Source organism: Notamacropus eugenii, chromosome 3 (assembly GCF_028372415.1).
Source record: "Notamacropus eugenii isolate mMacEug1 chromosome 3, mMacEug1.pri_v2, whole genome shotgun sequence".
Classification (NCBI taxonomy): domain Eukaryota; kingdom Metazoa; phylum Chordata; class Mammalia; order Diprotodontia; family Macropodidae; genus Notamacropus; species Notamacropus eugenii.
The window spans coordinates 121,057,821-121,074,983 of record NC_092874.1 but is presented as its reverse complement, the minus strand read 5'-3'; the positions used below and the strand labels follow the sequence as shown (position 1 = coordinate 121,074,983).

Here is a 17,163-nt window from a genome sequence, read left to right as displayed (position 1 = left end):
GCCATGAAAATACAATAAGAGCAGTCTGGTCAATCTCAGATTTCTATTTAATAATAGCTAGCATTATTAAATTAAGCTATTTAATAATAGCTAGCAAAACACGTCAAGTCCAATGTTTATTATAGTAAGTTGCCTTAACACATACCACCTAACCATCAATACATACTAATTCTCGGGAAAATATGATGGTACCATATTCATTTTTTCATATTCAAAATTCAGAAAGGAATACCTAACACATTTAGAAATTTAATCATCTGCCAATATTCATGTCCTCTGATATACAAAAGAACTGTCCCCAGGTTATCCAGCTTTTAAAAGCATATTCCAAATATAGATTTGTAAAAGCTTATTTGTAGAAATCCCATATGGATTTAGTATTCATGTCATTTTCTATTTTTAAAAAAAGGAATTTAGAAACAAAGAATTATTAAAGATGACTAATCCAGCTAGTTTTAGTCATACAATAGAAGACTGGTATAACATTATTTGCTATAAAGGGAAATCTGATATGCCAGGTCCATCTTGGGACTCAGTTACTGAAATACCAAGGGGCTTACTAACTGAAATACCAAAAGAACCTTATCATAATACTGTGTCATGTACAGCAGGCCCAGGCTATGGACAATGTTCTACCTTACAAGAATCAATAAACTGACAACACCTAAGATTATAGTGACTGCCAAGCATTACAAATGAACATCTTAACTACGACACAATCAAATCTAAATCTACCTACATGTGAGTTAAGGACCAATCTGGTTTGCAACTTGACTACCTACAACTTCATTATGTTTAGGCCACATTATAGCTCATTACCAGTAGGCTGGGTGTTAAAGATCAGACTTGAGATGCAGGCCAGTGGTCAGGTTCAGGATTTGTACAAAATGAGACACTTGAAGACCAGTTGTAATTTTTTTTTTTAATGAATTTTACTTAGCTATAGCATGGAAAGGCTATTCAGCAAGAATACAGAATTGATTCAATCTTTCTCACCCTCCTTGCCTCTGCTTTAGCCATAATGGTACTTGATCTGGTAGATCTACTTACATGGGGATGTGGAGCCAGAGTATGAATTAAGAAGTTCTTGACTCTCATACACATAGGTAGTCAGAAAAGGGAGGAATATTTTAATAGGCAAATGACATCTTGGTGTTATTATTAAAAAATAGTTTTGACCTCATAGACCTCCTGAAAGAGTTCTCAGACCATCAGGGGAATCCCAAACGTCCTAGGATCAAACTCTGAGAACTGCTACTCTAGGGAAAGTCCAGGACTGCCCCCCATTTTGGGTCTGGAGGTCACTATCACCTCCCCCCAACAAATGAGAGTTGACAACATTTATCACCTTTATTCAAAATACAGGTTTTTAAGATACAACATATTCACATGTGTTGCTAATTGCTAAATTTACTTTCAAGTATAATTTACTTTCTTTTTCTTTTTTTCTGGAAAGTAAAGAGATTTATAACTATGCTAAGGAATCTGCTCTCACTAATAGCAAATTCAGATTCCTGGGGTACAGATTTGGTTTTTATACTCTTTCAGGCCCATTTAGGGTACACCACAATTTGCTTTCTAATCTCACCAAATCAGTGAAGGTTATATGGGCTTCTATTTCAGAAATTCTGATCACTCATTTTTCCCCACTGACCTTCTCCCACTTCAGTGAGGTCATCTGAATCTAATACTAGAAGGACTATCACCAAAATATGGTGGGTTAGGCCTTACTTGGGCCAATTTGGCAGTGCAGAGTAGGAAATAATATTCTCACAGATTATCTAATAACTAACAAAATATTTACCTTAGCATAGGATGAAAAGGATATTCTGCAAGGATAAAGCATTAAATCACTTGGGCACAGTTATCCTACCTCTGCTTTGATCATGCTGGTGCTTGGGTCACAAATATGTAAGAAACCTAAGGAAGGAGCTCCTGACTCCTCATAGGTTGGCTTTCCTACTTAGTCCCCAGACCATTAAGTGTTGAGGGCCAATTCTGATACCTTTTAAGACAAAACTAACTTAGCCAGAGTGTGGTAAAGTTACTCTTATAACAGCTGCCTACCAAATGATGAGGATTTTTTAGACAAAGAAACTCATGAAATCACTTATCTTTCAGAAGAATTTATGTAAGGTCACGTCATCAACCCTCAAACACCACATAACAACTAATCAGCCAGCACACCATACACTATGAACTGGCCTTGCTTTCTTGTTTTTGATGGTTACAAGAGAGCCTGATAAAACACAGACAAGGTCAGAGTCCCAAGCCAGTCACAAAATTTGACCTTTAGTTATTACCTTGGCTCAAAGACTAGAATGCACACTTATTCAACACTCATGAGCATCTAACTGTGTGCAAAGTTAGAAACTCATTAATCTACCAGTAAAGATCACCAACCACTGCCCCTACTTCTGTGCAAGACAAACTGATTCTGAACCCATTTTATCCAAGCACCCTATTCTCACCTGTTCTATACAACTAAAGTTTATCTCCATTTATACAGACTCTAGCACAGTGCTGAAAATAGACTAAGCACTCACTGATCCTTCCATCATTCAAACAACTATCAAGGACTTAAAATACATTTACTGTATTAACAAATAAACAACACCTAAGTTTCATTATTTCAATTTAATGTACATAGGTGTCACCAGGCAGAAAGATCATAAGACTCAAGAAGCAGATAAAAGACATACCATTTTGAACACAGACAATGTGGGGATTTGCTTTGCTTGACTATATCTATCTGTTACAAGGTTTTTATTTTCCTTGTTTTTTCGATTGGGAAATTTCTCAAGTTTGCATTATATTCACTTTAATATAAGTTTCTATTTGCTAATAACTACATTTATGTTCACATCCATATATGAGGATGATTCCCAATTCTTAATCTCTAGTCCTCTGCCTCCAACTTTCTACTAGGTACTTCTACTTGGACAACCGTCATCTCAAAACCAAAAAGTCTAAACACCAAAATAAGCAAAAACCATCTACCTTGTCTTGATCCCAACATTAAAAGAACAATATTCTTCTAGTAATTGCGATTTAAAACTTTGTAGTCACAGACTACTTCCTTGTCTCCTATATCTAATTAACTGAGTCTTTCTATTGATTTTATTTCCTCTATAACATACTTTTAATCTATCTCTTCCATTCTATTCCCTTGGTCACTATCCTGGACCCATGTCTTCAGCACCACTTGATTATTGCAGCAGCTTCCTCTTTTAGTCTCTCCTAAGACCATCATTACCAAATTAACTCTACTACTATCAGAACACTGTTCCACTTGAAATCTATTACCTAGAGGAGCAAGCCTAAACTCCTCTTAGAGGCATTAAAGACAGTCTAAGATGTAGTTCAAGCCATTTTCCTTACCTGTCTAACCTTATCTCCCACTTTGTCCCCACACAAACCTTCTGTTCCACCATAAAGGTTTATTTCCTGTCACCTAAAAAAACTACAGCTGTTTCTATATCTTTGTTGTGACACAAAAGACAAAGTAGGATTTAGAGTCAGGTAGTTGTTGTTGTTACTGCTATTGAGTTGTGTCCAACTCTTCAGAAGTTCTTTCAGCATTTTCTTGGCAAAGATACAAGAGTAGGTTGCCAGTTCCTTCTCCAGCTCATTATACAGATAAGGAAACCGAGGCAAAAAGTGCCCTGGGTCACACAGCTAGTAAGTATCTGAGGTGAGAACTGAACTCAGGAAGATTCTTCCTGACTCGGCCCAGCAATCTAACCAATGTGCCATCTAGCTGCTCAGAGTCCAAATGTGACCTTAAAATACTTACCAGCTGGTTGACCCTGGGTAAGTTACAATCTCTTAAATCTCAGTTTCCCCATATGTAAAATTGGAATAATAACAGCACCTACACCTCACAGAATTGTGAGGATCAAATGAATTAACATACACAAAGCACGGTGCAAACTTTAAAGCACTACAGAAATGCTAGCTATCAGCATCAGAATTATCTTCCTCTCATTCCCCTGCCTCCCCACAACCCCCATCTAAATCAATCCTTTCAAGATACTCAGTTTTTCCCACTTCCTCCATCATGCTTCTCCTGGTCATTTCATACTTGAACCATTTGGCTTCAGCAGAATTCTTTCTGCTCTGTATGAACCATTCCTACTACATGCTCTTTGCTCCATCATAATTTCTTTGTTACAAGCTACAAGCCTTCTGAGAGTAAAACTTTCTCTAGAAACTGACATAGTAATCTAATACCTCTATTTCTGGAGGCAAATAAGAAGTCCAACAGAAAAATTAGTAGTTGTTCACTTGAATTATAAAAGGCTTGTTTTACACCAAGTTCTATAAATGCCAACACATTACAGTAGAAATAACACAGGGCAAGATGCCAAAAGAATAGGGCATTAATCCTGGCTATACCACTACCTAGCTAGATGGCCTCAGGCAAGTCACTCAACCACTTTTAGGCTTTAATTTTTTCATCTGTAAAATGAGATGAATGAGACTGTATTACTGCTAGGAGAGTTAAAAGAGAGAATCAGTGTTTAAAGATTATTAAATACTTAAGAAAAAGGCTAGGGGTTAGGGATGAGAAAATTCAAATGTTAGGAACTGCTGCCAATTCAAACTGAAGCATCCTAATGCATCCCTTTGGGAAATAAGATCCTCTTACAAAATTTCAATTTACATACAATTTTCATGAGTACATTTATTATATGTTTGCTATAAAGTGGCTGTAGTACTAAGTAGCTTCCATTCAAGAAAATGACATCTTTTAGAAAAGGCTTCACCATATTCCAGTCTCATTTCCTAGGACAAAAAGAGTTATGTAAGTATAACAGAAGAGTGTATATGCTTATACAGTCACATACACCAACTTATATACTTTACAGTATTACATTAGTATAATGCATGTAAGCCTTTTACACTATTTTGTATCCAAACCTGGGAAAAATGGGACCCAGAAAAGCTAACTATTAGATATGCGAAAAATAAGACAACATTAGGATGAAACTAGCATATAGAAGTATGAGAGACTAACCGACTAGAATTATTTTAAGAGGCTACAGGCATTTCTGCACTTTTCAAGCATATGCAAGTCGGAAGATACTATAAAGAAGCTGCTGGGAAAGAAGAATTAAGAAAGAAAAAGTCAGAAGAAACAAAGAGGAAAAAACGCTAGTTAATCTTTAAAGGTATATCATTCTGCAGACTTTTTGTCAAAGCAGCAAGAGGAAGCAGACTTTCTAGCTCCTACATTCCTACTCTAGCAAATCTCTTAAGTTTAACACATACAATTAAACATACACAAAGCTGAACGAATAACAATTAAGTACAATGAGAAACTACAGTGATTTCATCCTAAAGAAGCAGTAAAGATACTAAAAATATAGCTTCAACAAAGTCACAGGCTACATAATTAGACCTCAAAAATCAATGGCATTTCCACAAAATAACAAAATCCAAGAGGGAATAATCAAAAGGGTAATCCCATTCCAAACAAATGCATAAAATATTTGAGAATTAATCCAAAAGACAGAAAATACTTACATAGATTCAATTATCAAGTGCCTCTTAGCAAAATATAAAGATTTTAAATAATAGTCATGGATGGGTTGTGCCAATACAGCAAAAATGACAATATAACCAAAGTTAATTTACAATTTTAAAGCTATACCAAAAGGATATTTCACGGAATTCTATGAAATTATTCGTTTGGTTTTTTTTTTTAATCTAGCATTTACAGAGTATGTTAAGGTCTGCGAAACATTTTATGTGTTATCTCATTGGATCTTCACAATATCCCTGTGAGGCAGGTGCTATTGTTATCTCCCATTTTACAGATGAGGAAACTGGGACATAGCAGTCAAGTGACTTGCCCACTAGGGTCACAAAGTAAGTGTAATGAAGTAGGATTTGTCCTCAGGAAGCAGAGATGAAAGGGGAATGGCATTTCCAGACCTCAAACTATCTTATTAAGCAGTAGAGATCAAAACCACCTGGTATTGGTTTAAAAATAGAGAGGCAAAAACAAGTGATGCCAAAAGTTTAGAGGTCTAATGGAAAGAAATTGTAAAGGAACAGAACAAAATTCAAAAGCGGAAATGTAGACAAGAAGGATAGTTTTGAAATTAACACGTAGAATTATTCACTTTTTTAAAGCAAGAAGTACAAAATGGAGGGTCAGGTTTCGCACAGAATCCCGTTTTCTGCAGTGTATATGGAAATGGGTATTTAGTGTTTAAGTTCAGAAAAAAAAATTTTTTTCAGAAAAATGTCATTTTGTTGTCTTAGGCAGCAAAGAAAACAAGTACAAAAACAAAGTAGAGGTTCTTGACCTTTATTCTCTCAAGGACCCCTCTAGCAGTCTGATGAAGCTTATATTCCCCTTCTATGAGTAGTATTTTAAAATAATTGAAAGAACTGCTACATTTCAACTAAAGGCTAATGAAAATAAAAGATATTTTTTTCTCATTCAAGTTCACCCTCCTCCCATGTTAAACCAAAAGGCATATTACTTCATTCAGTTACGTGACAGAAGCATCCCCAGCAATATATAGAGACACATATGTACGTACGTATATGAATATTTTCTTTCCATCAAGATAACAGACAAATAAGAAAAACAAAAAAGAAATAAAGACAATATGGCTGAAAATGTGGTCAAGAAGCATTGCAATTGGAATCCCATTCTTCCCAGAGAGACTGGCAGATATTCTTGATCTGCAAAATAAAAGAGAATCTTGGATTGAAAAGATAGAGAATGTTCTTCTTACAATCTTACTATCAAAATTGATGGTGATAGCAATTGGTGATAAGAACTGAGGTACTCCAAATGGTAAAAATCTGCAAAATGCTAGGAATTATTCAAAAGAAGATGCACCTCCCAAGCTGTTAAGTCATGTAGAAAAGTTTTTCAGCCACCATATGCGACTAGGCTCCAGTATCATTCCCGGCAAAGCCCTAATAATGCCACAGAGTAGTTTTCCTGAAACAGACTATGCCTCACTACTTGTACCTGGACCACTGACCATCAATCCTGTTCTCCTGAGGACCCATCATACATTTGTCACTGCTCTCTCTACCAAGGCTAGCCTTTCAGATGTAAACATTCTGAATCATCTTACTAATGCTTACTTCAATAAGAAGCGGCTGTGTAGACTGAGAAATCAAGAAGAGATTTTTGACCCAGAAAAACAGACATGAGATTACAGAGCAGTTCCAAGGCTGATTTTAAAAACCAAAGAAAAAAAAACAGTGGACTTATTTCAGCTTCTGTCAAAAGTCAAAGAAGTTCCTCAGCTCTGCGGGTACCTGTATTTAGTATTCTCTCTCAGCAACAGAATTTATGCTCACAAACTAGTGTTCTTAAATACTTTACAAAGAACATTAAGCTATTTGGAAAAATGATAAAAAAAAAAATCTGAGAACCTTTGACCTATAAAAATGACCAAAAAGGTAAGGGTGAAAAAAATATTTCCCCATCAAAAAACTAAGTATAATAACTTCACATGTATAGAGGGGGAAGGAGGGAGAAAATTCTCTACTCAAAATTTTATAAAATGATTGTTAAAATATTTTACATGTAATTGGTAAATATTTAACAAAATAAAATATTTAAAAAATAAAGAGAATTTCAAACATCTGACCCCATGGCAACTATAACTTTTTAAAAAATTAGCATAGAGTTTCCATTCTTCATACTTAGTTCTATTTAATAAGAAGGAGATTGAGGGGTTTTTTTTCCCTTTATGTTAATCTAAATAGCTAAATTCATCTGGGAACAAAAATCATCTATCAAACTATGGCATATTCTGAGCACTTAATAAATTCATGAAATGAATATCACCATACTTAATCTTTTCTACTTCAATACATATCCAACAGAACTGTGTCAGAATTATTATGACAGAAGTCACTATTCATTCCAGTTTAGCAAACATTTAATAAGAATTCACTATGTGCCAAGTATTATGCTAAGCAATGGGAATACAAAGCCAAAGAAAAGAAAGAAAAAGACAAAGTCCTCGCCCTCAGGAATAGCTTATACTTTTCAGAGGATAAAACTTGTACAAAGCTGAGTAAGCAGAACACAAGGCAATCTGAGACGTGAGGTACATTTAACAACTGAAGTGATCAGGAAAGATTTCATGAAGGTACTAGCACCTGAAAGAAGGCTGAAAAAGAAGAGGATTATCAAATGGAGCTGTAGAGAGTGCACAAGGCCTAGAAATAGAAGGTCAAGTTCAAGGAACAGCTATTAAGCCTAGTTTCACTGGAATAACAGACTGTATGAAAGGGAAGAATGCGAAATAAGACTGGAAAAATATGTTGCAAGCAGATTATAGAGCAGGGGTTGTTAACCTGTGAACTTCAAGTTTTTGAACTTAAAAAAACCATTTTGATAGTTGCATCACTATTAATTGATTTCCTTTGTATTCTAAATATGGATAAAGAAGAGTTGAATACACACACTATACATGCAGTTTGGTGTGAGAAATATATTAATAGGGAAACAGAGGAAAGGGAGTCTGTGTTAAACTGGAAAATACTTACTTACAAGGAAGAGAGCGGAAAACAAAATAACTTTCTGATTCTGAAGAGGGAAAATAGAATGGGAAGACAAAGAATTAGAATTTAAATAAATGCTAGTAAGTATTTTGAAACTTTATTCCCAGAGGAGGCCCCACAGCCTTGGGAGGACCGCTAAAGGGGTCCAAGAACCAAATGACATTAAGAACTCTGTGAGAGAGGGTTTAAATAATCACTGTGACAGAATTTGAGAATTGGAAAGGATCTCAGTGACCAATTTAATGTAACATCCAGTCTCTACTTGAAGATGGTCAAAAAGTCTGAGGAGAGTGTATTTCACCCTAAAAAAACAAATGACTTGAAGGCTTCTGAAGTAAGGAGTCACATAGTCAGAACTGTGCTTTGGAAAAATTAATTTTCATAGATGTGTGAAGGATTAGAGAAAGAAAAGAATGGAAGCAAGACAACCAATGCAAAGACTACTATAATAATTCAGGCAATATGTGAATAAGTCCTGAATAGTATAGAAAGGATAGATGGTAGACATGTTGTAGAAGGAGAGTCAACAAGATTGGTTGTGGGGGATAAGAGAGTTTATGATGTTCTTTTACAAAACTGTTAAATCACAAAATATTTCTCTGATTCAGTAGAGTACATAGGATATTATTTTCATTACAAAAATTTCTGTACCCATGAAATAAAAAAGCTATGAAATTTTAACAAAAGTGGTTAAAATAATTTAATTTATTGAATGACAGGATCTAGATCTTTTACTCCCGTGTGACTTAACTTTGTATCCACCACTGCATCTAACACAGAGCCTCACATATGGCTACACATTAAATGTTTGTCAAATGCACAAAGTGCCTGACAGGTAGGAAAAAAGGAAAAACAACCATTAATTCTTAAGTCAATTTAGAAATGGCTTCAAAGCAAATTCTATTCAAGAAAACTCACTGTTGCATGACTGTGATTCTTAGTTTTACAGATCTTAATTTGACAAAGAATTAGTATGAAAAAAAATCTCTGTTCAAACTATAGGGATATATTTTCCAAAAATATGTGCACCTTTAAAAAACCGATATCCTCATTTTGTGTCTTTTTCAAGAGACGTAAAATGATTTCAAATGCGTTAACAAAATTGTAAATAATGGGGGAAGTGAAGAATAAAATATCTGGAAACCATAAAAGATGAATCATTTTTTTCATTTTAAAGCATCAGTCACCAGAAACTGTTTTAACATTTCTGATAAGCCATCTACTCCAGAAGTACAACAGACAAGTATCTTCACCTTGGTTTTGCTTTAACAAGAACTTTAAAAATGCAATTTTATTTCAACATGAACTGATATACAGGAAAACATTTTGAGCTTAATGCACATTTGTTTGCTGCACAAGATTCAGCTTATTAAAAATAGTGAGAGACCTCAGGAAACTGCAGGACTTGACAATAAATCACAAGCTACAACAACCCTAATTCCAATGCCCACTTCTACAAACACACTTCAGGCCTTCTGTAAAGGTAAAGTGCTACATTTATTGTTTGGCTTCTGGTGCAGTAGAAGCACTGGACCAAGAAGAATTGGTCTGAACAACTCGGGGGCCTCGGCCCAGAAGACACTTAACTTGCTCATGGAATTCAAGGCCACTTCCCCACCTCTATGTACTGTAGCATTTATTTCTAAATCATTTAACATAATATCTAACTGCTACTTTTTTTCTATTAGATTTCTATCCTTTTTTAATATGTCACAAAGCTTTTTAGTCTTGTGTCCCTAACCCCATTTACCCTCTTTTATTTCAAGATTTTGCCTACAGTCATGCTTTTGGGGAATCCATATGCTGAGTTATAGCAGAACTGACTATATTTGAATTCAAAGAAAAAGCAAAAACATGAATGAGTTCAGAGAATGAAACCTTAATCCAAGCATATTACAACAAATAAATTTAACTCCATGGGAAAAACGTCTATATAATCTGTCCACTTTAATCTCCTGATGATCATCATTGGGAGAATAATGCTGAGATCTACTTTTGGGGGAAGCTTAGGTAAAATTTACAATACAGTCATAAAACATGATATACATAGGATTTCATGCCAATGTGGATAGACAACTTTTTCTGAGCTTTGGAAAAGCCAAAGTTTTCTTCCAACAAACATACTATCTCACAGATTTAGTCAATAGTTAATATAGCAAGAGACTCAAGTATCTTGCAGATGAGTGATAAAAATTGTTAGGGTAGATCATCTGACCAACCCAGAGAAGACTGGAATATAAAAACAAAGATTTATTCAAAGACAAGGATTCATGCTTATTTAACCTATTCTGAGCACCTTACGCTGTTGCAAAGCTAAATACTTATCTATTAAGCCACCAAGAAAGACAAAGTGGTTCTGAACCCATTCTGAATCCAATCACCTTACCTGAACTTACTTGAACTGTTCTATACAAGTGAAATGTCCTCTTCTCTGGAGTCTACAACTATCCATAGACCGTAGCATAGGACTGAAGACAGAACAAGCACTCACTCACTGATGGTTTTAATTTTTTAAGTTTTGAACAGATAAGTAAGAAGTTTGCTGATACCACTAAGTAAAATGACATTCCATTATGTCTTGGGTCTAAACCTTATACTGCCCAGAAAAACTGCAGCCTACCTCCAAGTTCCAATTCTTTCCCTTGACCTTTTGTCTCCAGGAAAACTAAAAACCACAAGAGTAAAGAGTCAAAAGATGAAGAATGTCAGTGAGAATATAAGCATTTCTCATGTACTTATTCTATGTCAACCACCATGTTGGACACTGGGGCTACAAAGAAAGCCAAAAACAGTTTCTGCCTGCAAAGAGCTTACGTTGTAAAAGGAAGCTTAGAATTTAAGGCTGAAAGAGATCATCTAGTTCCTACCCTGCAATAATAAATGATGGAAGTCATTTTCCAGTATAAGTTTAAATTCCTAAGACCTTGCTTGATCTGATATTTTAGTAGTATGTTCCCTGCCTCTTCCCATCCTAATACCTTTTTCCTCTATCCACATTGTTAAAATCATTATATATATATATTGTTTTTCTGTTTTCAGTTACTTAAGTTCACTATGTTTCTCTAAACTCTTTGGATTCCTCACTCTGATAGGTAATGTTCCATTACATCCCCATGCCATAATCTGTTTGGCTGTTCCCCATATTAAGGGTTTTAATTTGTTTCCAGTTCTTTGCTACCACAAAAAGCCGCATTACAGTGAATACAGAACTTTATTTTACATCTTTGATCTCCTTAGGGTCAAAAATCTCCTGGCAGTGAGATCTCCGAGTCATAATGTATGGACATGTTAGCCTTTCTTCTTCTTTTTTTTAAAGCCTAATTCCAAAACTGCTTTCAAGAAGTCAAGAATTGAGAAACTCACATCATCTAAAATTCACTGTGGTCTGGCTATAAATTTACACACACACACAAATATGAACTGTAGCTATATGAACTCCAAACCTGTTGTTATCAATGCTACACTTTTTTGAGAATTCAATTCCATGCCTGACAGATAAAAAATGAGGTCAAAGGAAGAATAGGATAGATTATGACTCCAAACTTCATGCATCTCTCAGTTGGCCTGGCCTGATGCTCTGAAGTAGTTCTCTTTGGGATTATTATTATCATTTTAGAGTAGGAATAAGAACACTTTATATCCTCCAAAGGAATCAGGGATAATGTAGAAGTTATAGACTACTCAAGTAAATAAGAGTGAGACCAGGGGCAGTTTGTATAGTGACTTAACCACAAGCCTCCAAATTGGGAAAGCCAGGATTCAATCCCTTTCTCTGACACTTCCTGAATTCAATAACCTCTCAGGTGGAGACTAAGACCATAAATTGCAAAAGAGTAGCCAGTCTGTGCTAGTAGAGGGAAATGTATTCACTGGGAGTTCCCTATACTGATAAAATCACAGGGTAACAAAAAACCCAGTAAGGCATGATCTCTGATAATTGTTTTCACAATTTTAAAGGGTGAGGCATGTTGCAGGTGAGTGATGTATTGGGTTACAGATTTGTTTTTTTCTAGTCACCTCATAGGTTTTCAAAAGCAGCCCTAACCCAAGAATTTCAGCGTTTTAATGGTAGATTACTATCCCTCACTGTACTTCCAATTTCTGGACAAATTTAATCACAGAAACACAGATTTGGGGCTAGAAAGGACCTTGGGTCAATCTAGTCCAACCTGTTCATTTTTAAGATAAGGAAAAGAAGGAAGCCCAAAGAGGTTAAGTATTAAAAGATAGTTCCAGGAACTGAACCCAAAAGTCCTTTGACTCCAAATCCAAGGCTTTCTACTGCCTACACTCACAAAAACAAAGGAAAATAAATTATTCTTGCACTAACGAAACCATGATGTAAATAAAAATAAACCAAATCCTGATATATTAATTCACTAACCCAACTGTTCTCTTTTCGCTTTCACTAAAGCCATTTTTTAAAAATAGGAATTCTTTACAAGGAGAGAAGAAATAAAACACTTCCACTTCACAGAACTTTGGAGCCACAGATGCCAGCCAGGCTTGCACTAAGCTGCACATTTCAGAAAGGGCCATCTCAAGTGAAGCCTGGGGCTCAGAGGAAGGAGGAAGTTGCAGCTCCCACATTTCAAAGGGGCTGCAACAAGAGAACATTTGCCATTTAATCACCCAATTCCAACCTCCTGTTTCACAAAAGCAGCAGAGGTCTTTACATGGGTACAGCAAACGTCTACTCCCAAGAATACATGACAGGCTATATAGAGAGAGCTCTTTCACTAACAGGCTCAGTCTAACTTTCTTTACTATTGGTCACAAGAGATTTAAAAAAAACAACAAAAAAACTGGTTTTCTCCCCCTTTAAAAAAGTGTACTCTTGTTACATGACTCACCACAACCTTGAAACTGTCCATAAGTCTTAAAACTGCTAACCAGTGAAATCACAATCATTCCCTCAAAAACACAAGCACACATCCAACAGTAGGCCAAGGATTTATGACCTGCCCAAAAGAGAGATTAATATTGCACATTTATCCTACACACACACCCTAATTGGTTCAAACATTCCACTGGGTATGGTAAACCCAATGGAAAAGGCATTTAAGACCTACAATGTGCACAGGTGTAGCCAATAATAAAACAAAAAAACCCAACAATCCCTAACCTCAAAATTACATTCTCTTTTGGGGGAAAATGTTGGGGGGGGGGAGGGTGTGTGAACTGATGACACAGATTACAAGAGACAAATATGCACAAGAGAATTCAAGAAGGGAGAGAGAGAATAAACACTCCTCAGGAAACATGAAATTTCCTATGTAAATAGATGCAATAAAACACTGTCAAATTGTTTCCATTTCAGGTATTGAATAGTTTAAAAACTTTCCAAATACTGATTCATGTGCTCAATGAAGAATGTGTCCAAACATAGAGGCATACCTCGAAGATATTGGGGGTTCAGTTCTAGACTTCTGCAATAAAGCAAATATCACAAAAAAGCTATTCACAGGAAAATTTTGGTTTCCCAGTGCATATAAAAGTTATGTTTACACTATACTGTAGTCTATTAAGTGTACAACAGTATTATATCTTTAAAAAATGTGCGTATCTTAATTTAAAATATATTTTACTGCCAGTTTTAAAATGCTAATCATCATCTAAGCCTTCAGCAAGTTGTAATCTTTTTGCTGGTGGAGGTTCCTCAGTATTGATGGCTGCTGACTGATCAGGGTATTGGTTGTGGAAGGCTGGAGTATCGGTGGCAATTTCTTAAAATAAGACAACAATGACGTTTGCCCCATCGAATGACTATGCCTTTCACTTGAACACTTAGAAGCCACTGTAGGGTTACTTATTGGCCTAATTTCAATATTATGTCTCAGGTCCAAGGACAGCACACATAACATTTATCAATTAAGTTTGCCGTCTCATTTTGGCGCAGTATGTGATGCCACCAAACAATTATATCAAAATACTTATCATGTCACCGTGACAGATGTAACAATAATGAAAAAATTTTAAATACTGTGAGAATTACCAAAATGTGACAGACGGACATGATGTGAGCACATGCTGTTGGAAAAATGATCCCAATGAACTTGCTCAAAGCAGGGTTTGCCATAAACCTTCAACTTGTTTAAAAAAAAAACACCACAATATCTTTGAAGCACATAAAGCAAAGCACAATAAAACACAGTGAAATAAAACAAAGTATGCCTTGCTGTGCTCCTACAGAACTAGAAATTCCTACTAGAGACTAAAAGAATGATGAAAAATAATAAATATCACTTTCAGAGAGGACAGTTTTTCAGATATCTCCCATTCAATTCAATTAAGTGTAACAACATGCTTTCAAGCTAGGAAAATTAAAATTTACCAAATCAGGGGGAAAAAAATTCCCAAGAGACAAGAAAAGGAAGAATGAGTTTAATTTACCTAAAAGTTGGTCGATCTTCTTGCTAGCCTTTACATTTGTACCACCCTGACAATAGTAATTTCATGAGGAAATTGCCAGTCCTGCCACACGACAGACTGTTTTTAGTGACAGTATTTTTGATGGTTGGGAAGGTTTTTGACAGTGCATGAAAATTGAAGAGATTTTTTTTAATGATATCAGACAATCTGAGGGTCTCAAACTAACAGCATTTGTTCCAATGTAATTTACTTCTTAAGAAAGACTAAAATATAGCAACTACAATAAAACTGAAGAGGGCCAATACACACACCACTGAGTGCATCACAGGAAAGATGAAAAAGGAAAGAATTTAGGGAAAAAAAAACACACTCCAAAAAGCAAGACTCAGTTTCAGATAATACATATACCCCAGTAGAGAAAACCAAACTTTTCTGAAGCAAAATGGTTCATTCACTTAAGCAAGACAGACAACTTTTATCTTGGCAGCATTTTCTATAACAACTAGAAAGGGATGGGGGGAGAAAGAATTACTTGCTCTGGGTATAAAACATATTCAAAAGAAAAGCCTCTTGTCTAAATATGAGTTCATACTTTTAAATAACACAAATAATAAACAAGAGATTCCTTAAACATATTTTTCTAAACAGTCTAAGCCCTTGAAAGAGAGATCAGACACAAAAACGAAATAAGCCCAGGGACAGCTAGGTGGTGCAATGGATAGAGCATTGACCCTGGAGTTAGGAGGGCTAGAGTTCAAATTCAACCTCAGACACTTGACACTGACTAGCTGTGTGACCCTAGGCAAGACCCTTAGCCCCAAATGCCTCTTCCCTCCCCTCCAAAAAAAAGAAAAGAAGTCCAAATAATGTTCAAAAAAAGACTATAAGCCCCACATGGTTCATCTTCATCTCAAAGTAACAATTCACTGAGAATGAGAAAGAGAATTGACTGCTCTCCCCAGTGTTCCAACAAAACTACACGTTCCTTTGGGCAAAATTCCTTCGCTCTCCAGGCTGCTCCAGACTCCCCCAGACTTTCTCTACAAATGTAACGGTAGCTTTTTAGCTCTCTTTTATGTGGTGTCTTCCCCCATAGGAAGGTTTAACTCTTACAGAATGTAAACTTCCTAATTCTATTTGTATTCACAGGGATTAACACACAGTGGCCAGCACACAATTAAGTGCTTAATAAATATTTCTTGACTTGACTTTTCAGTCTAAACTAACCCTAGTCAGTAGGGAAGGGAATGTCAATCCAGTTTTGGCTCAACCAGAAGGATGTGTGTCCCACATAAGGAGATGCCCTTCAAGGCTTCACTCCAAGGCAAGTACAAAGACCCTGGAGCAAACCCACATCCTGAAACCCTCTCAAAAACAAACAAACAAAAAAACCCCCAAAATGTGAAATTACTGTGAGCAATCCTGCTTCAAAATAGGAAATGCATAGCTTGAATCCATTCCATATTATGTAAACTGAGTGCTGATTTTGAGACTTCTAGCAGATGAGTCAGAATAATACAAGATTCTCTCTTCTTAACCACTAGCCCTTATCCTCACTTAACTGGAATAATTTTTGGACATGTAAACCAGAAGAATATAAGATCTCTTCCTGTTCTAAAATTCTATGATTCTGTAACTATGAATGTGGACTTTATTAATAAGCTGAGTTCTTGGAGGATAAGATACTTCAAAAGCAAGGTTTTCAAATTTTCAAGGCCATCATGGAACTATAATTTAATACGCTGAATTCCGTTTTCAAGTTCAAAACCAAGATTTCATATCTACTTTAGAGACAGAAAGATAGAAAGGAGCAAAACACAGAATGTATAGGGAATAGTTCAAAACAACTAGAATAAAACTGCAATAAACCTTATCAACCTAAAAATCTTCAAAGTTCAGATAAAAGACTGTAATCAAAAGGATTAAATGAGTGTAAGAATCTTACAGTAAGGCAGATAACAGTTAACTTTTATATTATAAACTTTACAGTTTACAAACCTGTCTCCTCTCAAAAATCTTATGAAATAGGTTGAGAAAGGCCACTAGTTGTGTTTTAAAACTAAAGAAAAGCAGAGACTATAACTCTCCTAGAAAGAAATCATATTGGTACTTTATAAAATTAGAAACAGAGGATCATAGATTTAGAGGTAGAAAGTGGTGTCAAGCATGCACAAAACAACATTCAGAGTGCTGACTCAGATTATGTAATTGGGCAATATTTAACAAAATGCAATAAAACAC

General features: G+C 35.6%; 1 protein-coding gene across 2 annotated transcripts in view; it reads right to left on the bottom strand.

The window, feature by feature from the left end:
- Positions 1–17,163, bottom strand: part of TNPO3 (transportin 3) — a 99,547-nt gene that overhangs the window by 77,398 nt on the left and 4,986 nt on the right. Inside the window, exon 1 of one of the 2 annotated variants that reach the window (XM_072652787.1) lies at positions 6,558–6,719. The exons of the other annotated variant lie outside the window; for it this stretch is intronic. Coding sequence (XP_072508888.1) covers positions 6,558–6,653 — 96 coding nt within the window. The 5' untranslated portion in view covers positions 6,654–6,719. Of the gene's footprint in view, positions 1–6,557; positions 6,720–17,163 lie in introns of those variants that run through there. 2 annotated transcript variants of the gene reach the window in all.